This window comes from Panthera tigris, chromosome B3 (genome assembly GCF_018350195.1).
Source record: "Panthera tigris isolate Pti1 chromosome B3, P.tigris_Pti1_mat1.1, whole genome shotgun sequence".
In the NCBI taxonomy this organism is placed as follows: Eukaryota; Metazoa; Chordata; class Mammalia; order Carnivora; family Felidae; genus Panthera; species Panthera tigris.
In genome coordinates, this window is record NC_056665.1 from 112,880,925 (window position 1) to 112,904,787 (window position 23,863).

The following is a 23,863-nucleotide window of genomic DNA, read 5'->3' on the forward strand; positions in this document are numbered from 1 at the left end:
TGTTGTATCACGAAAGTAGACAATTCGTAAATGAATAGGCACAGCTGTGTTCCAGTACGGTATTTATAAAAATAGGCAGGGCAGGGGGAGTGGACCAGGTGGAGGCCTGGACTGTGGCCAGTTTGCAAACCTCTTAAACTGGATAACCTTAAGGTCCTTCCAGTGTTCATTGTGAATGTTTCCTGTGTATCAAAGGACAGCATTCCATTTTCATTTTGATTTTTTATGCAAGCCCTAACACTTAGGTTATTAACCAGTTTAGAGTTTTTTTGTTTTTGTTGCTTAAATAATATTGCAACTAATGATTCCTAAGCTGTGGGTTTGTTAAGTCAGCAGTGTATACATTTAAAACTTAACAGGGGCGCCTGGGTGGTTCAGTCAGTTAAACGTCTGATTTCAGCTTAGGTCATGATGTCGCAGTTCGTGAGTTCGAGCCCTGCATCGAGCTCTGTGCTGATAGCTTGGAGCCTGGAGCCTGCTTTGGATTCTGTGTCTCCCTTTTTCTCTGCTCCTCCTCTACTCATGCTCTGTCTCTCTCTCTCTCTCTCTCTCTCTCTCTCAAAAATAAATAAACATTAAAAAAAATTTTAACTTGACAGATACTATCAAATTGCTGCCCCAGAAGACCTTGCCAATTTGTATAAGAAGGATTGTTTTCCAACATCCTTGACAATATAGGATATATCAGACTTTTAAATTGTGTTAGTCTGATAGAGGAAAATGTTGTCTTTTATGTGCATTTTTAAAATTATAATTGAGGTTGAACAGCCTTTCATGGTTTTCTTTCCCTTTATTTCTCTTTCTGTTGACTTCCTGTTAATATTCTTTTTGCGTGTATTTATTTGTTTGTTCATTTCAAGTTAGCCCTCTGTATGTAAGTCATTTGTGTTGTAAATCATCCCTCAATTGGTCTTTTGATTTTGTTTAAGGAAACTTTTTTTTTTGTCATGTAGTAATTTACAGTGATAGTATAGACTTTATTAGTCTTTTTCTTCATGTTTTTTGGGGTATGTATCATGCCTAGGAAGCCTTTTCACACTTTAAGAATATTTTTAGGGGCGCCTGGGTGGCTCAGTCAGTTAAGCATCCAACTTTGGCTCAGGTCATGATCTCGCAGTTCGTGAGTTTGAGCCCTGCATCGGGCTCCGCGCTGACAGTGCGGAGCCTGCTTGGGATTCTCTCTCTCCCTCTCTCTCTGCCCCTTATCCACTTGCACTCTCGCCCTCTCTCTTTCTCTCTCAAAATGAATAAACTTTAAAAAAAAAAAAAAGAGGGATGCCTGGGTGGCTCAGTCGGTTGAGCGTCCGACTTCAGCTCAGGTCACGATCTCGCGGTCTGTGAGTTCGAGCCCCGCGTCAGGCTCTGGGCTGATGGCTCAGAGCCTGGAGCCTGCTTCCGATTCTGTGTCTCCCTCTCTCTCTGCCCCTCCCCCGTTCATGCTCTGTCTCTCTCTGTCTCAAAAATAAATAAATGTTAAAAAAAAAGTATTTTTAAAATTCGTAAATGGATTTATTGTTTTTCCATCAGATCACCCCCCTCTAATTGCTTGATATTCCTTCTTGGGGCTTCCCACCTCCAGTTGTTCACTAAACCGGTGGCTGCTATGACTAATGAAAGGCCCTCTGTTTCTTGCAGAAGCAAATGAGAGCTGAAGAAGCAAAAGTTGTCCAAGAAAAAGCTGCAAAGATCAAAGAATGGGTGACCCTGAAGTTAGCAGAGGTTAGTTGAAAACTCATCTCGGGAAGCCTGGAATGCACATGCAACGCGAGTGGGGTGCCTCCATCCCAGCATTTTTCTGCCTCCTGTTTGTGGGGCCTTGACTGACCTCCGTTGTGTTAACCATGTCTCCTCCATTTAGCTTAAACCCTGAGACTTGGCATTTTCACCTTTCCCTTCCTCCTGTGGTGCTTGGGCTTCCCTAGAGCTCGTGATTAGCTTTGTGTTTGGGAGGAGTGAGTCTCACTTCTGAGGTGTCATGCCATTTTCTTCCTGAAAGCACACACACCCTTACGTCTACCCTCCCCACTTCCTCCTCTGTCCTTTCCATTCTTTTCAAGTGGTTTTTGTGGTGGTGGTAAAATATACATAAAATTTACCATTTTCACCATTTTTAGTGTACAATTTAGTGGCATTAAGTACATTCACAATGCTGTGCAACCATTACCACTGTCTATTTCCAAAACGCTCATTACTCCTAAATAGCACCTGTGTATCCATTAGACCCTAGGTCCTCTATTCTCTCATCCCCCAGTCCCTGACCACCCCAGTGCCTTTTTTTAAAAAATTTTTTTTAATGTTTGTTTATTTTTGAGAGAGAGAGAGATAGAGCATGAGCAGGGGAAGGGCAGAGAGACAGAGAGAGAGAATCTGAAGCAGGGTCCAGGCTCTGAGCTGTCAGCACAGAGCCCGACACAGGGCTCAAACTCATGAACTGTGAGATCATGACCTGAGCCGAAGTCAGATGCCCAACCAACTGAACCATCCAGGTGCCCCCTGATAGTCCCAGTCCTGCTTTTTCCACCTCTAGCCATTCATTTCTGTAGTTCATCACTTGCTGCAGCTTAATTTAGGAAAACTTGGGGCTGGAAGCTACAGTGATACTCGCAACAGAAAATAAAAAGCAAAACAAAAGGGAAGGGATTTGAAGTTTGGAAGAGGACAAACATCAACTTTTCTTCCTCTGTCCTGACACAAGTGATTCATACGTGCAGGAGGTATTGGCTCTTTTTGCCTCCCGTGTCCTGCTGTGGATGCACATCTCAGGTCACCTGCTAGACTACAAGTGCTTGGGAACAGAACTGATACCTGGTTTGCCTCCATGTTTGCTAAAAGGTGCTCCAAAAAGTGGGTTGGGTTTTATTCAGAAGAACATGTAGCAGCCATGAGATGGGTCTCATAGATAATAAGTTTAGTAAAAGAAGCCAGACCCAGGGGTGCCGGGTGGCTCAGTCGGTTAAGTGTCCAACTTTGGCTCAGGTCGTTATCTCACGGTTTGTGAATTCGAGCCCCGCGTCGGGCTCCGTGCTGACTGCTCGGAGCCTGGAGCCTGCTTCAGATTCTGTGTCTCCCGCTCTCTCTGGCCCTCCCCCGCTCACACTCTGTCTTTCTCTCTCTCTTTCAAAAATAAAATAAATATTTAAAAAAAATTTTAAAAAGCCAGACCCAGAAGCACATACTGTGTAATTCCATTTAGACAAAAATGGGCGCCACTAAGCCAATGTGTGGAGGGTGCATACTTCAATGATGAAACCCGGAAAGCAAGGAAGTGAGTCTCATATACCTAGAAGAGTGGTTGCCTTTGTAGGAAGGGAGAAACACATGGCCAGGAAGGGGCAATTTGTTGTTGACAGTGCTGGCAGATTCCTGTTTCTTGACCTGTGTGGTAATCACATGAGTAGTCGCTTCACAGTCATTTGTTAAGCTGTTCATTGATGTGATATGTAGTTTTCTGTGTATTACATTTCACATTTTTTTTTTTAAAGAGGTTAAAATATCTAGAAAAGGTGCAGGGGCTGCCAAATAGACTTCTGTCTCAACCCAAACTGGTTAGCACAGAGGAAGGGGGTAGGTCAGGGCTCCCTGGGAGGGTCAGCCCTGGATTACTGGGGCACCAAGTGTTCTTTTTTCAAAGATTTGATCTTAAAAAAGGATTTTTAATCTTATTTTGAATTCTATGCCTGAACCTGTAGGTTGAGTATTCTAAATCTTTATTTTTCTTTTTGGGCAGCTTGAGATGGAGAATCAGCACCTGAGGAGCAGTAATCAGCAGTTGGTAGAGCAGGTGGAAGCCCTTCAAGATGCTCTAGAAGGTCAGTAGGCCGGGCTTTGTGTGTGTATGTGAGTGTGTGTATGTGAGTGCGTGCATGTGCGCACGTGTGTGTGTTAGGGCGTGGGCCGAACCCGAGGGAGCTCTCAATATGCCTGTTTTTCACCCCAACCACAGCTCTTCAGATGGCACCTTCGGGAAAGCTGTTGGTGGCCCCCCAGGAAACCCCAGAGCAGGATTCTGGCTCTTCAGGGCCAGGGACCCAGCCAACAGGGCAGGACCGTGGTCCTCAGGCCCAGGGTGCCCTGAAGGCAGCTATGCCTCCACCTTCTACAGGTGCTCTGCAGAGCAAGGACTGTGTTCCTAAAGCAGGAATTTCTTTGGAGGATTCGAGTTCCATCATGGTCCATCCTGGAGAAATATCAGAGGCCAAGACCTTTCCACCTCGTCTGGGAAGAGAGGGCTCTCCCCGCCGGCTGTGTGTGAAGTCTCGCACCCACAGACATGGTTCAGCTTCCTGGGGTGAGGGCCTGGTCATTGCTCAGGGTGGGACACTCCCTGGGACAAAGAACTCTGCCAGGGAAGGTGGTCCGGGCTGCAGCCTGACTCTCCCAAAGGTGCGGGCCCCCAGCAACCCCCGGGACAGCATCCAGCTGGTCAAGCGGCACCACAGCCAGCCCCAGGTGGGCCCTGGGCCCTTCAACCATGTGGTGAGCATTGAGGTTGGGACCGTCTCAGCCCTCCACCCCTCCAGCCTTCCTGAGGTGGAGGCCCGAGCTGAGCTCCGGGAGGAACCAGAAAACATGGAGATGGAGGAGCAACCCCCAGCCGGGAAGAAGGAGGAAAGAAAGAGCCCGAAGGCCCCCAGAGCTGAGCCGGAGGAAGTGGATTGGGGCAACAAACCTCCCACGCCCCCTCTGCACCGGTTTCCATCCTGGGTAAGAGGCACAACCTGGGAGCTGGGCAGAGCGGCAGAGCTGCTCATGAAGCACAGCCTCATGCCTTCACGCCAAGTGTGAGATGAGGCTCTCATCCTCACGGCCAACCGGCAGGGGGTGGGGCCAGGAGTGACTGGATGGTGGCTGGCTGTCATTTAGGAGCCTGTGCCACGCACCAAACTGGGCGCTTTGTGCACATTTTCTCATTTAATCTCCGCGACCCTTTGAGGTGGTGCAGTGCCGTGGTGAAGAGCACAGGTGCCAGAATCAAACCACTAGGGTGGAAGTGCTAACCGCGTCACCTGAGCTAGTTACTAAACCTGTGCGCCTCGGTTTCCCTATCTGTCACGGGGGGATAATAGTACTTCCCTTACCAGGCTGTGGTGAGGGTTGAATGTGCTAGCAGGTGCCTGCGGTGGTGGTTCACAGTAAGTGTTGGCCGTGATTGTTATTTCCGAGCCTTAGCTTCCTTACTTGTAACACTGGATAAGAGAAGGTGATGTCTGGGGCCATTGCCTCAGAATCGATGATCCGGCGTGGGGAACACCGAGGAGACAAGACCAGCCGTGCATTAATCTTTACAGAGCTGGGTGATGGCTACATGAGGTCATTCTTTATTCTCTTCATTCCACTTTTGTGTCTGTTTGGCATTTTCCACGATAAACAGTTAAAATAAAAATGGGGGGCGGTGGGTGGACATGAATGAGGTTGTATAGGGAGTGTGGAGGATGAGATGAGATACTGGGTGTGGAGTGTGTAGCTCAGGGCCCAGCACGTGTGCAGGACCCTGTGTGAGGAGTCAGGTGCTGTTCCTCTTACAGATGGGAAACTGCTGTCCCCACAGACTTAGTTACTTGCCCAAGGTCATATAGCAGTCAGTGAGGAGCCAGGCTTTGAATGTGGGCCCCGCTGCCTCCAGAGCCCAGCTCTCACCTTCTAGCTGTACTGCCTCTTAGGGGACATCACAGTGCAGATGTCAGCTTCTTACTCATGCTTGGACCCCTGGATGCGTGTGAGGCAGGTGGTAGGAGACGTCTGAGTGTCAGGCTCCTGGCAGCACAGGGAGCAGGGTACGTACGGGGGTGGCGGTTGGGTACTTCAGGGCGATAGCACCTTACACCACTGTTCGGAGAAACGCCTTTTCAGCAGCATCTTCCGGGGTCTCCTTTTGAAATGCTGGTGGTCCGGGGAGCCTCAGCACCCCAGGCATATGGGTCACATCCTTAGCAGTGCTTGCTGGCCAGCACTGATCACTGCAAGGGGGCCTGATGGCTGCAGACACAGCCATGCCTGGGAGTGGGGCCTCTGGGGAGGGCTAGGACAGTCTTCAGGCCATATGCTGCTGACCTGTCCCTGAAGCTCCAGGATCATGGGAACATCACACAAGGTACCTCCCCAAGAGGAAGGGTGAGGTAGAGGGGAGAAGAAGGAGTGGGCAGAGAAGGAGCAAAGGGGTGGGCAGGGTAACAGTGGAGAGGATGTTGGAAAGGAGGGCAGGGCCAGGCCAGGCTGGACCACCGCAGACCGTCCCTCCTCTTTTTCATTATTGTCTGGTAACTACAAATGCGCTAGAATCCAAAAGCAGAGGCAGGCAGTGAGGGAGCGTTCCGGCAAGGGATGCGACAAGAGGGCTTAGCAGGTGTTACCAGAAAAACATGCTGCTCACTTTTGCCATTTTTGCCAAAATATAGCCGTCCACCGTGATGGCTCAGAGCAGTTCTTGTGTTCTGCCTGTACAGGTTAAGAGGGTGTTGGGGGGAGGAGGAGAACGACACAAGAGGAAAAGGGAGTGAATATAAGATGCTCTGGACAACATTTTCCCCATGTGAACATCAGGGAAGCTCTGGGGATGAAGGTTTGAAGGGGTATCAGGTGTTCCCACAGGCCCTCCCTGCTCTCAGCTGGGTCCTGGGGACCCAGCAGTTGGCCATACCAGCCTACAGAGGAGCTGTCTCCTGTTCACAGCCCTCATTGTAACTTGCTCCCAAGAAACACAAGATAGGTGCCTACCCTCTCTTCTCAGGTGGGACCACCTGGGCAGTGACCATCTGAGAGGAAATCAAGACTAGAAATTGGAAATTGAGAGGGCATTTCTCAGGGGAAGGAGGCAAATATACTGATTCACCAATTCAAGCGTGCAGAGCCATTTTTCTGTTGATTCTCAAAACAACCTTGTGAGTTAGGCAGTCAGTCGATAACTTTTGTGAAACACTCCCAAGTCTGTTTTACCCAAATCCCTCAAGCTTTGCTTACATTCTGTCTGTGAAGTTAAAGGAATTCCGTGACCAGGACTGGCAGGACCAGTCTCTTCCTGGGATCCCCTTCCTCACCACCCTGTCTCTTACTTCCCATCCCTCTGCTCAGCTCAGGGGAGGTCCCACCCAGCCCTCTCTCCCCCACGTGCCCCAGAGCTGCTGCTCCTCTCTGGGGGACATCCCACTAGCACCTCATGGCCCTTCCAGCCCCAGTCCCCAGCCCCGCTGCCTCCCTGAGCCAGCCAGGCCCACCTTCCCTAGTCCTTGTGACTTTCCTGTCACCTGAGAAGGTCTTTGTTTCTCTTTGCCTTGAGTGGAGAAAAGAGATCTGGAAAAGCACAGGCAGAGCCTCTGGGTTGTTTGATCAAAACCGTTAGGAAAGCTCCCTAGGCCTGTGGGCCTCTTTCAGACCCAGGAACGCCAAGGGGTAAAGGAGAACTTGAGGGTGAGGGTTCTCGTCGATGTGTCTTCTACAGCGGGATTCAGGGTCCAGGTGAGCTTAGACAAGCTTTGCAGGTTGGGCCTAACCATGAATGTAACGTTGTTAGTGTTGGAAAAAATTGTGTCCTAGCTTCCAAACAACTGGCTTACAAAAGGGCATGCCTTTGCCATGGGGCTCTGACTTCCTCATTATCAACACTCCAGCTTCCAGGGGTGAGAGCCAGAGACCCAAGACCTCTAAAATGGGTAAGATGCAGAGAAACAGGTCACTGACCCTCTCCTCTTGAACTTCTTGTGTGGAGACAAGAGAAGAACTGAGTGTCTGTTGGACGCTGATTATATTCCAGGTGTTAGATGTTTCCATTAATGATTTTATTTGATTTTTGTAACAGCCTGACAGGTGAGTATTATCTCCACTTCAGAGCTGAGGAAAAGGAAGCTCAACTATAACTTGCCTAGGATTACCCCAGCTGTAATTGGCCAAACGTGGATGTGGACCTAGGTCCACAGCCATCCTTTTACCTCCACACCCAGGAGGTGCTGGGCTGGGCACAGAGCTGGACTCTGACCCTCTGGGGTCTTCCATTCCAGGAGAGCCGGATCTACGCGGTGGCTATGGCTGGCATGCGGCTCTCAGACGCATCTCCCAGAACGATTGCCACCTGTTGCGGTGAGTCCCAAGTGAGCCCCAAATGGTAGACAGGGTGGGCATGCAGGGAGAAGACTCTGAGTAACACTCTGAGGGCCACCTGATGCTCCATCCAGGCACCCCGTTCCCTCCCCCAACAGGTGAGGTTCAGTGAAATCACAGCCAGGGCTAAGGGAAAGGAAGCTGTGCAGACAGGAGTTGCTCATTACATGCCGAGTGAGCATGGCCTTGAACACCAATTACAGAGCTGGAGGAGACGTTAGAGGCGGGGTCCTCCAACCCAGCCTCCCACCTGCACTGGCTTCCCCTCTGTAGCTCCCAGGACTGGGAGGGGGCGGGACATCTCCCCCGTGCCTTGATTTAGATGAGCCCCCTGAAGGAACCGCATCCCCCCCCTCTGGCTCCTGAGTCACTAGCCAGCCACTGAATCCCCACAGTGATGTGAGGGCTCCGTAGTCTCATGGTTGGTAACTCACCTTCACACGAGTGGGACTGAAGAAATTCTCAACCCCCATGCTGAGGATTGCCACCCTGCCTGTCGCCTGGAGTGCTCTTTCAAAGAACTCTCTCCATGGATCTCCTCCTCAGTCTGCCCAGGTCTCTGCTACCGCAGGCTCCTGAGTGAGTTATGGCATCTGAGTTAAACTCATCCTTCTTTTCCACCCCCTCCAGCTTCAAGCCCTCCTGCCCTTGCGTCCCCTGGGCCTTTCTCTGGCCTTGTCTACAAGAATGTCACCGTGCCTGTCTACACAGCCCTGAAGGGGGTAAGAAGCTGCTATCCGAGGAGGGGGTGTGCCATCCGGGAGGCCCCATTCATTCAGTGGGGCTCTAGGGTCAGGCTTCTGCACACACGTGACTCTGGGCAGGGAGCTCAGCACCCATATATATGTAATTTTATTATTATTTATTAGATCTTAATTATAAAACTTGTATGTTTACAAAAACTTGATCCATATGATCATGGGCAAAGTGGAAGGTTAAAGTGAGGCCTATGCCTGCTCCACCTCTCCTACCCATCTTTTCACACGTCTGTCCCGGGAGGACTTCTTCCAGAACTTCTCGTATGTGTTCAAACATATATTCCTATGTGTACATTCATAACATCTCTATATATTTTTCTTTGAGTATAGTTGGCACACAATATTACATTAATTTCATATCTATTTTTTTTTTAACAAAAATCAGGTTTAACTGCAACATAATGTTTTCATACACATTTTTGTCTCCTTTTGTTATTGGTTTTTGAGATCAAGATAGTAATACTTTGTAAAACTTCTTATAGAAGAATCAGAAAGCTGAGTCACCTGGGTGGCTCAGTTGGTTAAGCTTTCCACTTCGGCTCAGGTCATGATCTCATGGTTTGTGGGTTCAAGCCCCACATCGGGCTCTGTGCTGATAGCCTGGAGTCTGCTTCAGATTCTGTGTCTCCCTCTCTTTCTTCCCTCCCCCACTTGTGCTCTGTCTCTCTCAAAGATGAACATTAAAAAAAAAGAGAGAAAGCCAAAAGTGAAATCTTCTTTCACATTGCTTCTCCCTAATTCTTCACTCCAGAGGCAGCTATCATTAATGTTTATTCTGTGAGGCCTTCTGATGCATCTGCAAATATCTTCTGTGTCTGTGTCTCTGTCACACGCATGCTTGCACGCAGCGGGGATCATATTACACACGTCCTACCCTTTGCTTGTTCACACTCCCATCTTCCTGCTATACCTCCATGCACAGCTCTGCTTCCTCTTTTAGGGCTATCTGGTACCCCTTGGTGTAGATGCCCCATAGCCACCTTAACCTGTCCTCCACTGATTGACAGTTTAGGTCTTCTGTTTTTCTCTAAAATCAGTGTTGCAATGAACATCAATGTGCAGATATATCTCCGTGTACTTACATATAATGTATATGTACTTCCATAGGACAGAATTTTAGAGGTGAAATTTATGGGCAAATGATACGCATATTTTAAATTTTGGCAGGTTGTACCAAATTACCTTCTGAGAGGTTCTATCACACTACGGAATATCTTTTCCCCCACACTTTCACCAACATTGAAATGGTCTTTTTAAATGTTTGCCCACTGAGATGGCCTCTTGTTTCCTTATCCCCACACGTTTTTAAAGCTCCTGTCTCACACTTGGCCCATGGAGTGGCATTCTGGACCCCTAGTGGTGGGAGCAAGGGTCACACTGCCAGGTGTTCAGCCTAGATGGGGCAGCTCCTTTGGGGACCACAGAGGCTGGTGTGGGGGCACCGAAGGCCCAGGGGAAGCATGGAGGTGAGGAGAGTAAGGTCAGAGCTGTGCTGGCCACACCCTGGGCACATGGAGCCAGAGTACAAGTGCCCATGGGAAGGGGCTTGTTTTGCAAGGGGAGCTGCAGTGGGGGAGGGGCCTGTCTTGCAGAGAGCCACGCAGATCAGCACTGTACCCTTTGTGGACGAGTCCTCTGGGTCTGACGATGACTGCAGCTCTCAGGCGAGTTTCCGAACTTCGGTCCCCTGCTCTGAGTCCAGGAAGACCAGTGGACTGGGCAGCCCTCGGGCCATCAAGAGAGGTACAGAGTGGGGAGCAGGAAGGTGCGGGGTATAGCAAACAGACCCTGACCTCCTCCCCTGGGTGGGCGTATCCGGGAGTCCCTGCTTGATCTCTGCCCATGACCCTGAACTCCAGACTCAAAGGTCCTGGGTCGGTGAGGAAGGCTCTGCAGCTCCCGGACTGTGGAAGCTGGGAGAGGTTTGGGATCCAGGCCTTGACGACTCCTTCTTCAGCAGGCGTCTCCATGTCCTCGCTGAGCTCTGAGGGAGACTACGCCATCCCCCCAGATGCCTGCTCGCTGGACAGTGACTACTCAGAGCCTGAGCACAAACTACAGCGCACCTCGTCCTACTCCACCGAGGGGCTGGGCCTGGGCGGGGTAAGCTGGGAGTGTGGCTGAGTCCGGGCAGGGTGGGAGCAGATCCCTGTGAGATGAAGGCTCCCAGGGGAATGGTGAGGGCTGGGGCAGAGGGCTGCAACAGATGTGAGGCCCCGAGGAGTGGGCCGGGCAGGGGGGGTGTGCAGCTATGAAATCAAGTACACACAGACCCTGTGAGGAAGGAGAAGGAGCCTGGTGAGCTCCTTAGCAAACCAGGGCTGGCCAGTGGGAAAGCACACTGTGGCTCACTGAGTTACTTCGTTTTAACCCCATGCTGGCCCTGGAACGCTGAGAGCTGAGTTCTTACAGTGTGCCAGGCACCATGCTCAGTGCTCTTCGTGCCTGGTCTCGTGTGTCCTCACCATCCTCTCAGAGCTGTTAACCCCATTTTACAGATAAGAAGACTGAGGCCCAGAGCTGTGCCACAGACCCACATCACTCACTCCCCAGCGCTTGTCCCACACCACCATGCCACTGTGTCTTCATCTCCCCTCTGCCCCAGCCTGGCTGATGTGCCCCTTGTTCCCCAAACCTCGCTCTCCCTTCCTGCTGCCTGCAGTAGCCTTTTCCTCCTCTTAGCTTGTCTTTGAAGGAAAGCTGACTTTTCCTTCCGGGGCCAGTCCAGATTTGGCTCTTCCCAAAGCCCTTCCTGGCCATTCTCTCCCTCATGCAGCCCCTGGTCTGCCACCTTCTCACAGTCAGGTGTTGTCTTCCCCAGCCAGCAGGACCCTTCCACAGCGGGACCACCTTTGCTTTAGGCTAGTTCTGTTTGAACCCTTAGCAGGGCATGGTACCCTGAAAATATATATAGTAGGTACTCAAGAATTGGTTTTTAATTGATGACAAAGCAGTGACTCAACTGGGCCATTTTGTCCTGTATGACATCTACAAACCCCAAGTGATTCCCTTTTTCTGTCTCCCCCTCTTCCCCCTATACCCTCTCACCCCCATAGGAGTCCCTGGAGAAGTCGGGCTACTTGCTAAAAATGGGGAGCCGGGTGAAGACATGGAAGAGGCGCTGGTTTGTCCTGAGACAGGGACAGATTATGTACTACAAGTCCCCGGTGAGACCCTCCTTCCCCAGAACGGTAGTCAAAAGGACCCCACCCCAAACTCAGAACTGTGATGGGCTGGAAGAGGGGTGGTATGGCCCACAGCCAGAGGGCTAGGTCTGGCAGGTGGGGAGAGGCGACCTGGCTGGGCACCCAAGGCTTTGAGCCTTACATGGGGCCATGAGGCTGGTTACTGGTTCTTGGAGTCAAATCAGGCACGGAACAAAGGCAGTTCTAGATGAGTTGGCTGGGTGATTCCTTCTTACTTCAGAAACTGATTTCTTCTAATGCCTGGTCCTGTAAAAGAAATTGTTTGCAGGCTGCCCTCACATCATCTGGGTTGTCCTAACAGAATGCATTACCTCCTCCACCTCCTTCCTGTACAGTTTGGAATTAGGAAGCCTTGGGTGTTGGGCTCCAGTTTGACAGGACATCCCTGGGGAACCAACAGTAATGTTTTCAGGAAGGCAAAAGGACGGTGTCTCTTATGCAACTCCAGCTGATTGTCCGTGACTGTCTGAACACCATGTTGAGGATACTGGGCCTGTATCACTCAATGAGTAGTATGCTGTGACTGATTAGTAAGGTGTGCAGGCACACTGGGAAGGGTAATGGGGATATATTTGCCACTTATTTCCACACTTGGTTTAAAGGCTGTGATAGAATTTAAAGGTTCTATAGCTCTGTAATAATCTGGTGGCTTCTGACCCAGTTTTAAAGGCTCAATCTATGCTTTTTGAGGCCTGGGTTAGGATCCATGTCTCTAATCATTGCTCCATTTAGCTAGAACTGGGATCCAGAACAAGTTACCCATCATACCACAGCCCAGGAAAGCTTAGGAATCACTTTCCCCTCTGCCTGTGGCCTGGAGTAAGATCTGAAAGGAGAATGATGTGCTCTGAGAAGACTCATACCATTTTCCTCCCCATTCCTGTCTTACAGAGTGATGTCATCCGGAAACCTCAAGGTCAAGTGGAACTGAATTCCCGTTGCCAAATTGTTCGAGGGGAGGGTGCACAGACATTCCAGGTGGGCGTTGCTAGCAGCTAGGATTTTAGACACAAGAGGTGCTAAGTTTGGCTATGACTATGATAGAGACAAAGATGAGGCAAAATGAGCATGTGTGAAAGACATCACATCCACATTTGGATGTGATCCTAATTTGTGAGTACTGGGAAGGAAGAAGAGACAGAGTGAAGGTAAGAGAGACGGGGAGAAAACAATAAGGAAAAGAAGGGAGGGAGTCCCAAGGTGGGAAGAAGGAAGGCCCAGTGGTTTCAGGGATTTGTGCCACCTCAGAGCCAGGTCCCTGGCGTTCCATCCTCCTGTCTCCCTGCCGCTGGCCCCCACTCTGCCCTCCACAGCTTATCTCTGAGAAGAAAACCTATTACCTGACGGCTGACTCACCCAGCCTGCTGGAGGAGTGGATCCGAGTACTGCAGAGCCTGCTGAAGGTCCAGGCCGTTGGGCCTCTGGCCCTGCCGCAGGGTGGCATCAAGCCCGCCGTGAAGGGCTGGCTGACTAAGGTATGGGAGGAGCTGGTGGGGTGGAACGTGGGCCCCGACAGCCAGGGGGCCAGGAGCCTGGGTCTTGCCCTCCTTACAGCTCCTGTCTGCAGGAGTTTGCTCACAGGGATCAGCTGGTTGGCCTCACAAAGTGTCGGTGAATGAAAACAGAGACCAGAGTTGTTAGCACAACAGTTATCATCAAGACAGGAGGGAAAGGAATGTCTTGTACCTATTTCAAGGTTATTAGGAGTTGCTGCCCACCCCTGCCTGCATCTACCGTGCCTCAGTATGAATGGTGGGAGGGAGTGATGTAGGCGAGGTAGGTGTGGCCCTTCAAAGACAGAACATCCCAGACCTGCCCTAAAGGTGTTTGAGGTAGGGCTTTTCTGGCTGTGAGAAGCAGAGTTCCTGTTAACCCCAAGAAAATGGAAGTTAACAAGGAAGCACATTAACTAGATGAGAACGCCATCAGGAAGCAAAGCCCCTCGTATGAGCGAGCTCAGCAGTCTTGGCTCTGTCTCTGCGTCTGCTTCCCCTTTCATTCTGTGCTCCTGTCACTCTCCTCTGTCTGTTGTGCACTTGCTGTTCCCTAGTGATTTATGTTTTCCCAGGGGTGTTAGCATCCCATGCCTGCCCTGGGTGGCCTTGCCCTCCCTCTCAACATCCATAGATCTGACTAGCAAGTTCTTCCTGTGTCCATATGCTTGGAACAGGACATCTGATTGGCCTGGTTAATCTTTTAACGGCATGTAGTGCAAGGGTGAGTGGGGTGTTACAGGGTACCCGCCACGGACCTGTGCCGTGAAAGGGCTGGTTCTGTTATTAGGGCGTCTGGGTGGCATCTCCACTAAGGACCTGAGTTGACCAGGGGTTTTGAGATCTGCCTCCCTGTGGCTTCTCTTTGCCAGTCCTGGATTTACTTCTGGGATTACCTGGTTCTCACAATGCTGTCTTAATTTCTGTCTTCTAGGTAAAACATGGCCACTCCAAGCTGGTCTGGTGTGCTCTTGTTGGGAGAACCTTCTACTACTATCGGAGCCATGAGGACAAGGTACTCCTTGGCTTCCTGATAGCACCCACTCTCTGCTTTCTCCAGACCACATTCCTAATGCAAGGCCCCAGTTTTTCCCTCTATCCCATCTAATTCCACCACAAGCACGAAGCCAGCTGGTTGGATCCCTCTAGACTGAATGGCCCACAAATTCCACCTGTGGGGTCTATCTGTGCTTCACCAGGCAAGCCTCAGCCAGGGAGCTGTAGTTAACTCCCTCATCCGTGACCAGGCCACATCTATGATGCCCAGCCCAGCAGGGACTTTGGGTTCAGAAAGAAGACACTCCCCCATTCCCTGCTGGCTCTCCCATTCATGGAAGGCTCATGTTCGCAGCGACCCCTGGGCCATCTGCCTGTGCGGGATGCACGCATAGAGGAAGTAGATCGATCCTGTGACTCAGACGAAGACTATGAGGCTGGCGGAACCAGGCAGTTGCTTTCCTCCCACTGCACCCTGGTGATTCACCCCCGAGAGCACAGCCCTACCTACCTCCTCATTGGCACCAAGCATGAAAAGGTAAGGGAGGGGGCTGGGCCTCCATGGCCAAGCTTGGTCCTGTGATTCTTGTCTTCCCCTTTTCCTTTCTCAACCTCCCCAAATTCAAGTTTCTTTCCTTCTGGACATTTTGGCAACTAGTATTCATTCCCTGGTTGCACTGTTCCTCATACTGAATTCACTCTCAGTGACCAGCATCTCTCCACTGGGGCCGTGAGATAGCACCTCAGGCGTAGAAACTTGGGTTCATGTTCACCTGATCCCAGGTCTTCCCTCTTAGAGACTGTTGGCCTTGACTTGTGTCAGCCAAACTAGCCTAACTTTACCCTGAGTTTGACCCTTTCAAGGAAGCTTCTCTGGAGCTCTTGCCTCCATTCTTCCCACTCCAGTCTCATCAGATGGCTTTCCATCCCCTTCCAGGACACGTGGCTTTACCACCTCACGGTGGCTGCAGGTGGCAGCAGTGCCCAGGTTGGCACTGCCTATGAGCAGCTCATTGGGAAACTGATGGATGGGGAGGGAGACCCAGGTAAGGCAACGGTGGCCGTCACTGCTTGGGTTGGAGGGTGGCGGCTGGGTAACGGTTGGTCAGAAACCCAAAGAAAGCATTTCTGTTAGCATTTATAGCAGCGTTTCTGAAGCTGTTGTAAAACTACCTAAGCCACAAAAGGGCATTCCCATCCACGCTCCAGAGCCCCTGTTTCTGGTGAGATTCTGAGGTGACCACTCTCTATCTGGGGGAGTTTATTTGGGAAGCAGACTTTCCAGTGGGTCAGTGTTTTACATTGTTCACTGCAGCTTTGCTGGCCGGGCAGAGAGTTGAGGAAGGAAGGAAGCTGGTTAAAAGTTTGTTAATCAATGAATGAAGCCTAGACTGGGATTAGACTAACCTAAGCCTGGGGTGTCACAGGGTCTTTATTTTGCCACTGATTCTCAGGACCCTGAGGAACTAATGGCACACGCCGCACACCCCTTCACTGCTCCTTGTGTGTTCCCCGCTGACAGGCACTGTCCATCCATACCTGACACTGCAGGGAGGGGCCTCTCCCGCACACACATGCTTGCACGCAGATACCCACGGCCCCACACACTCACCCCCACTGCAGCCCCCCGAAGAAGGCAGTAGCCACCTTCCTGTAAGCCATGCTTGTGAGTGTGCTAGATGCAGTGTACAACTGCATACCCCCCACTCTGCGGATAAATCCAGTGCGGTCCGTGTGTTCCAGTTAACCCTTGTTTTCTTCACAAATCAGAGTGGGAGTGGAGGTGGGAGGCAAGTTCCCTCACCCCTGGTGCTGTGCTTTGGGCAGATTCCCCTCTCTGGAGGCACCCCATGCTGTGTTACAGCAAAGACGGGCTATACACCTCCCTCACCACCCTGCCCTCCGAGGCCCTGCAGACGGAGGCTCTCAAGCTCTTCAAGGTAAAGCGGGAATGGAACCCAGGTGCACCAACAGGTGGCGCCCTCGCCACGTACCCAGACTCTCCCAGAGCAATTTGCCCACCTTGGTGGTGCTCAGGTAGAAGAGACCCATGTGGTTAGGGGGAGCTCACAGAAAGATCTGAATGGAAGGGAAAGAGTCCCACAGCTCCCCCCCCCCCGCCCCGCTGTCCCCCGCCCCGCTGTCCCCCCCCCCCCCCACAGTCAGTTATGGTGGGGAAGCATTCCCGGCTTCCTTGGGAAGTGCCGGTGAAACTCCCCCTGGAGGAACTCCCTTTCTCTTCTAGTGAACAGCAGAAAGGCCAGGTTTATGTTGCTTCTGGACCTCAGAGATTCTGACCTATTTTACAGTGTTCTTTGTGTCCATCTGAATGTTCTCTTTAAAAAGAAAAAAAAAAGAATGTCTTGCTTATGTAACAGACACATTTGAAGAAGGATAGATTCTATCCCAGAGTAGCCTTCTCAGCAGGCAGACATGCTCTCAAGCGGTGACAGTGCTCCCTCTTAGAAAGGGCTTCCTACAGTGAACTGGAGCCTGCCTAGAGCCCTTGGGGGGGACGGCCCAATCTGCCCACTGTCACCGCGGATGCTAGTCAAGGGGCTGTTGGTCTGCCCGGGCCCACCACCATTTTCGTGCCAGTCCTGCCAGCTTTTCATCAACGTGCCTGTGGAAGCGGCCTCCATAGACTACCACGTGTCCCTGGCCCAGACGGCACTACAGGTCTGCCTGGTTCACCCCGAGCTGCAGAGCGAGATCTACTGCCAACTGATGAAGCAGACCAGCTGCCGCCCACCTCAGAAGTACTCCCTCATGCAGGTGGGCATCCTGGGGCAAAACAGCTGACGGTGGCCATTGGCAGGGACTGCCCAGGAGCCGGGAAGGGGGAAGGAGGGAATGGAGCAGGTACCCTCTAGGCCTGGTGGCCAATGGGCAGCCTCAGTGCTCCAAGCTGCCTCAGTACACCTGCCTTCTCTGTGCCCCTTCTGGATGTCTGTGCATAGTCAGATTGGGTGACTGCCGTTCTGGACAAAGCCTGACCAGGATGGGCCATCCTGCCGTCCACAGAAGGTGGGGGGCCCTGGTTTGGAGAGCACTGAAGCCTTGGTAGCTCAGGACTGTGAGGGCGGGCATTGCCGCAGACCCAGCGCTCACCCCATGCTGCTTGTTCCCTGGCAGTGCTGGCAGCTCCTGGCTCTGTGTGCCCCACTTTTCCTGCCTCAGCACCACTTCCTCTGGTACATCAAACAGCAGCTCCAGCGCCATGCAGATCCCACGTGAGTGAGGGTCCTTTCCTATGCCACTCTAGCACTGCTGACGGTGGCATGGCGAAGAGGGACGGGGGGACCAAGATGGGTCAAATCACCCTGCCCCTGTGGTTTGCACAGGGGTCATGGAGACACGGAGACCTCAGTGCTGTGTGCACAGATGGGCATGTGGAGGCCTGGGCCGCTCTGCACACCAGTCTGTGTATGTGTGTTTTGTGGATGTGCTCACGTGAAGCTCCGGTGTCCCCAAGTCATCCCCACATTTTCATGGTCTGTTGCCATGTTTTTCTGGCTTCCAGAGGAAATATCTCTGCCAGCAATTTGCAGCACATAGGCCCTGAATGACAAATTAACACCCCAGACCAGAGTGTCACGTTTTTCACAGCCTGCCCAGCTGCGGATTTGGTCTTGGCTAGGTCAGGGTAGGCAGCCAAGGTGTCAAGATGGCAGGGGTGAATGAATTCCCTGGCATTCTCTTCTTTCTTCCCTGTCTTTTTAGAAATGAAACTGGCCAGTATGCCACCTACTGCCAGCGGGCAGTGGAGCGGACTCTACAGGTGGGGGAGCGGGAGGCCAGGCCGTCACGCATGGAAGTGGTGTCCATCCTGCTGCGCAACCCCTTCCACCACTCCTTGCCCTTCAGCATCCCCGTGCACTTCGCCAATGGGACTTACCAGGTGAGGAGGCCGCGCGGGATCCCTCTCCTGAGTCTTCTCATATCACTGGCCCAGAGAATATCTTTGGGCCAGGTGGGTGTTAAACCTCCTTAGGCTTGGCAGACTCTTAATAATAGGCAAACCAGCAGGATGGGCCTGGGGTGTGGAGGTGGGGGTGGGACCGTTACTGCCTGTGTGGAGGGAGAAAGGAGATTGAACTCCAAAAGTGCTCTGCTGTTTGGCACCTGGGAAGTAGATCTTTAGAAACCACTGCACGAACGGGGAAGCCGAGACATTGACCAAGAAAGGGGCAGGACAAAAGACCTCCAAAAGAGCAGCAGTCAAGGAGCAGCAGAGCTTCTGTCTGCCTCCAGCTTATAGCGGGCCGCTTGTCTCTGAAGCACTCACCCTCTGTGTGTGACTATGGAAACCAGCTTCCTTTAGCTTTTGCATTTGCCCTTGCTCCTCTCAGCCAAGCCTTTCCACCTCCCAGATACGAAATTTCCTCTGGGACTAACACCTCTCTCGTGCAGGTGGTTGGTTTTGACGGCTCCTCCACAGTTGATGAGTTCCTTCAGCGTCTGAATCAAGAGACGGGCATGAGGAAGTCCTCCCACTCTGGCTTTGCCCTCTTCACAGATGACCCTTCTGGCAGGGACCTGGAACACTGCCTGCAGGGGAGCATCAAGGTGATGATGGTTTCCCCGTAAGCCAAATGAGCCCCTCCTGGGAGACCTCCAGGCTTCCAGGTTTTGGTGATGGGGAGAGAGCCCCCTGGCTGGTGCCTTACTGTCCCCCAGCCTGTTGGGTTTGGAGTCCAAGGTGCTCCCCCGAGCCAGCATTTTTGTGGCATCCTAAAACATACCCGTACAGGCAGAGAGAAGTTGTGTGTGCCCTTGTCTCCACACCGCTCCTGCCCTTGAAGGGCTGTGCAGTGTCCCGGGGAAAAGCTGCTTCTCAGCGTGGTGTAGGAAGGACAGGGAGGCACTTGTCAGCAGCAGCTCCAACCGGGGCTGCTGCCAGTCACACAATCCACACACGGAGGTGGGTAGCTGTACACCTAGGTCCACCGGATGTGGTGCTGTTCCCTGGCCCCTCAATCTTTCCATCTGCCAGGGCCTGCACTTACTGGTTCAAGCAAATTGTAAGCAGGTAGATCTATATGGTACCTCTACAAGTAAAGGACCCTTGAATGGGATTTCAGACCTATCTTGTCTGGGATTAGCAGACAAGATGTGAAGTGTTTGTGGGAACGTATTGTAGCATTGATGAGTAGGAGTGTTTTGGTTCTGTGTCTGCTCTTTTTATGGCAACAGGACAAAGGCTTCTGTAGTCTTTTATTTACCATTGCCTGGAAGAACTATGCCACATATCTTGTTTATAAATGTCAGGGGGTCTGTTTGGCTTTGCTACACGGTAGGCCTCTGGGTATACTTCAAGAGAATAGCAGTCGGTGGAATGGAAACAGAGCTGGTAATACGAGGCCATGGTTTTTGACTGACGCCTGCCTGGCCTCTGGGAAAGCCCCCTCAGGTGTTAAGGCCAGTGGGGGCAGACTTCCATGCTTTGCTGCTCACACCATGCCCAGGGCCCTACCTCTGTCTGTGAGGTTGTTATAGACCTCTCTGGTCCCAGGCACATGAGGCCTGCAAGTCAGCCTCCTAATGGAGGACAGTCACTCGATGCTGCCCTGCCGCCCTGCCGCCCTGCCTGGGTCCTGCCCCGGATTGGTCCTTGTTCTCTTCATCAGGGGCTTTTCTGACTTTCCTCTCTTGCCTCTTTTAAGATCTGTGATGCCATCTCCAAGTGGGAACAGGCCCTGAAGGAGCTGCACTCTGGAAAGGCTGAGGGTGGCACACGTGTGGTGAAGCTGATGTACAAGAACAGGTCCTGAACACCGCCTGAGGGTGGGGCCGAGACTGAGGGCTGCCACTGGGGCGCCACTTGCCACTCCCCCAGCTGGATGGCCTGTGCCGGACAGGCAGTGGATCCACAGATAGAACACTGTGTAGTGGTCATTAGTTGGGGCCCCAACTAATGAGGCCAACTAATGAGGCTCTGCTGATCCTCTTGGAGAACCTGGACAGCTCAGGCTCTCAGTCTCTGTACCGCACGTATGTACACACACGTGCGCACGCGCGCATACTCCTGCCAAGGAAACAGACCAACCTTGTGGGATGGCTGCATGTGTTACATTAGGAGAGTGAAACTTTGTATGAGCACTATTTAAGGCTAAAGGATAAATAGCTCCTATAACAATTCCAGGAAACACAGAAGTAGATACCAGGATTTTTTTTTTTATCCATCTGAATAAGAAAATCCCATCCCAGGTATGTCTCTAGGCAAATAATTTCCATTAGTCTCTTGGAATCTTTAACTCATCCAGTTCCCTAATAGGCTCTGGTTCCAGGGAGCAGATCCCCTCCCCTGATCCAGTAGCGTGGTGGTGTATTCAGGTGTAACATGTGCCACTGTTGCTGAGATCTAATGGCCCTGTATCTGCCCTGTGTCATGTTTAGTTAAGTTTTTCTGGAGGCAATAGAAAATAGGCTCACAGATGGTATAAAGAGAGTAGTTTCTTTCTTTGGAAATCAAGATAAACAGAGGCCAAGACAACCTCATCCATTCAGGATCCCAACTGAGTCTTGGCTTCTTCTGTCTTCCCTGTAGGCTGTACTTTCGGAGTCAAGTCAAAGGGGAGACGGAGCGGGAGCGGCTGCTGCTTGCCTCCCAGACTAGCGGGGAGATAGTGGCAGGGAGGTTTCCTGTCAACAAGGAGCTGGCTCTCGAGATGGCTGCCCTGATGGCCCAGGTAAGGCAGTTCAGGAATTGGCAGGATCAGGGCACCGTGTCTGAACTCACACGTGGAACGTACCACACACCCTAAAACAGGAGACTGCAGACCCTGTGGTGCCTGAGGGGGAGGGTGGCCTCGCTGTCCCTGGCTGTGGAGGGAAGCTGACTCCTTACCCAGCAGAGCCCTTCACTGCAGATACAGGTTACGGACAGAACTCTGGACATGGAATCCAAAGATTTGCCTTTGAGTGCTACCCGCTTTCCCACTGTGAGATTTTGGCCAGGTCACTGCAGTGGTCTGTGCTTTAGTTTCCTTGTCTGTGTAAAGTAAACAAAAATGCGTCCTTGCATTTCCTTCAGTATGCTACTGAAATGATGTATATCACATAATGGATGTGGCAAAATTTGTACTTACAACTGTAAAGCATTGTAAGTAGAATTAGGAAGGGGAACACGCATTCAGACTTTGACCCGTCTCCTTATTACCTTGAGGAGGCTATCTGGCCAAAGGTATCTGGGATGCCCTCCTGGTTCCCATGAGAAAGGGTCTGAATCTACATGGTGGAGAGGAAGGAGTAATAATAACAGTTGACCTTTATAATAATAAGTGTTTACCCAATACTCTATAGAGGGTCCTCTGCTGAACAGTTTATATGTATTATCCCTGTTAGTTCTTAATTCCACTTAATAGATGAAGAAATTGAAGCCCAGAGAGTTTAAGCAGCTTGCTCAAAGTTACAAAGCTGGCAGATGGCAGAGCTGGGATTTGAGTGAGGTGTCTGATTCAAAGGCTTGGAACACTGCAATATTCTAGGAGCTGTAGCATCTTCAGTTCTGGATCTCATATTTTTGGATTAGAAGCCAGAATATCCATAGTTTTCCTTTGCCGCTAATTGTGTCTTTGGATAAGGCACTTAACCTCAGCTGCCAAAGGCAAGTTGATGTAAATAATCATCTAGGACCATAAGGTGGTTTCTCTAGTGTGTGTGAAACTTGAGACACAGGGTCTGTTCACAAGAAGTGTTTTCGCATCCGTTCACACCCCACCAATAAAGTAATGAAGTAATGGTTTATTTCACCTCTCCAGCAGCCCCAGCCCCATCCCCATCCCCACCCCATCCACCTCTGGATTCTTGACTGCTCACTCCATGTGCTTCCAACACAGGTAGAATATGGAGACTTAGAGAGGCCCACCCCACCAGGCCCTGGGAGCACACCCCCTGCCAAGCTTCAGCATCACCTCCAACAAGTCCTAGACAGGTTCTACCCAAGGCGCTACAGACACGGGGCACCCCCTGAACAGCTGAGGTAGGCTGCAAGGTCTTGGAGGGGGTTGCTGTGGGGAGGCATGGACTGTGGAGCCGGGTTAGACCTCCAGTTGCAATGAAAACATGTTGGCACTTCACGGCCACCATCTCTTTCCATCCATCCAAACCAGGCACCTGGCAGATCTGCTGACCACAAAGTGGACCGCACTGCAAGGCTGCTCCCCTCCTGAGTGCATCCGCATCTACCTGACAGTGGCCCGGAAATGGCCTTTCTTTGGTGCTAAGCTTTTTGCTGCTCAGGTAAGTGTGGGTGGTGTCCAGGGAAAGGAGTGATTACCACACCCTCAGGAACATGCCCTGAATTTCTCAAGCTACTGCCCACATCTGGTCACGTTTGAGTCAGTCCAGGCTCCAGGGCCCACCTGCACACTAGCAACCACCAGAGGTCGCTGTTTCTCCACCCATTTCTGGCTTTCTCTCAGATTTCCAGGGTCCAGAGCAGAGTTGTGATCACTGCTTTTGGGCCAGGATTATTTCTGGGTGATGTTCATCTTTCCTTTTTGACTGCTTTATTTTTTTTTATTTTTATTTTTTTTGAGAATAAGAGCAGGGGAGGGACATAGAGAGACAGAGAGAGAGAGAGAGAGGGAGATCACAAGCAGGCTCCATGCCCAACTCAGAGCCCAACACAGGGTTCAATCCCAGGACCATTAGATCATGACCTGAGCCGAAATCAAGAGCTGGATGCTCAACCAACTGAGCCACCCAAGTGCCTCCTTTTTTTTTTTTTTTTTTTTTTTAATTTCTTTTACAATGCTACCCCTGGGCGGGGTGGGGGAAGGACTAATTTACACATAAGGATTCAAACTTGACATAACACCCTCAAGAATGCTTTCATTTTTTAAAAAGTGTAAAAGAGGGCGCCTGGGTGGCTCAGTCGGTTAAGCATCCGATTTCGGCTCTGGTCATGATCTCATGGTTCAGGAGTTCAAACCCTGCGTTGGGCTGTCTGGTGTCAGTGCAGAGCCTGCTTCAGATCCAGTCTTCCTCTCTCTCCGCCCCTCCCCTGCTCACACTATCTCTCCCTCTCTCAAAAATAAACATTTTTAAAAGTGCAAAAGATAGAACAATATATAACCTAAATGAATACATCTCTGCTGACTTAGCATGGCCAAAGGAGACTCTTAAATTACTCAGGCAACAGTTAGTTTCACTGCAGGAAAGGCCAGGTGACCCATATTAATTTCAACTGGAACTTTTCTTCTCCAGGTGTCTGGTGTGCATAAAATTTATTCATACTCAGAGGATCCTCAAAGCTGGATCATGATCCTGTTCACTAACAGTACAGATTAGACAGTGGACATTCACTCATTTA

General features: G+C 51.2%; 1 protein-coding gene across 5 annotated transcripts in view; it reads left to right on the forward strand.

The window, feature by feature from the left end:
* PLEKHH1 (pleckstrin homology, MyTH4 and FERM domain containing H1) overlaps positions 1 to 23,863 on the forward strand; it is a 52,496-nt gene that overhangs the window by 24,485 nt on the left and 4,148 nt on the right. For 2 of the 5 annotated variants that reach the window (XM_042989953.1, XM_042989954.1), the window contains exons 5-26: positions 1,636 to 1,719; positions 3,728 to 3,809; positions 3,944 to 4,704; positions 7,992 to 8,070; positions 8,722 to 8,813; positions 10,442 to 10,592; positions 10,807 to 10,952; positions 11,906 to 12,016; positions 12,947 to 13,033; positions 13,369 to 13,530; positions 14,483 to 14,563; positions 14,900 to 15,082; positions 15,482 to 15,590; positions 16,372 to 16,484; positions 17,143 to 17,319; positions 17,680 to 17,777; positions 18,268 to 18,445; positions 18,958 to 19,113; positions 20,211 to 20,311; positions 21,095 to 21,236; positions 22,386 to 22,528; positions 22,659 to 22,788. In XM_042989953.1, the coding sequence (XP_042845887.1) occupies positions 1,636 to 1,719; positions 3,728 to 3,809; positions 3,944 to 4,704; positions 7,992 to 8,070; positions 8,722 to 8,813; positions 10,442 to 10,592; positions 10,807 to 10,952; positions 11,906 to 12,016; positions 12,947 to 13,033; positions 13,369 to 13,530; positions 14,483 to 14,563; positions 14,900 to 15,082; positions 15,482 to 15,590; positions 16,372 to 16,484; positions 17,143 to 17,319; positions 17,680 to 17,777; positions 18,268 to 18,445; positions 18,958 to 19,113; positions 20,211 to 20,311; positions 21,095 to 21,236; positions 22,386 to 22,528; positions 22,659 to 22,788 (3,366 nt within the window). The remainder of the gene's footprint in view (positions 1 to 1,635; positions 1,720 to 3,727; positions 3,810 to 3,943; positions 4,705 to 7,991; positions 8,071 to 8,721; positions 8,814 to 10,441; positions 10,593 to 10,806; positions 10,953 to 11,905; positions 12,017 to 12,946; positions 13,034 to 13,368; positions 13,531 to 14,482; positions 14,564 to 14,899; positions 15,083 to 15,481; positions 15,591 to 16,371; positions 16,485 to 17,142; positions 17,320 to 17,679; positions 17,778 to 18,267; positions 18,446 to 18,957; positions 19,114 to 20,210; positions 20,312 to 21,094; positions 21,237 to 22,385; positions 22,529 to 22,658; positions 22,789 to 23,863) is intronic. The other 3 variants (XM_042989957.1, XM_042989955.1, XM_042989956.1) reach the window with 3 other exon arrangements.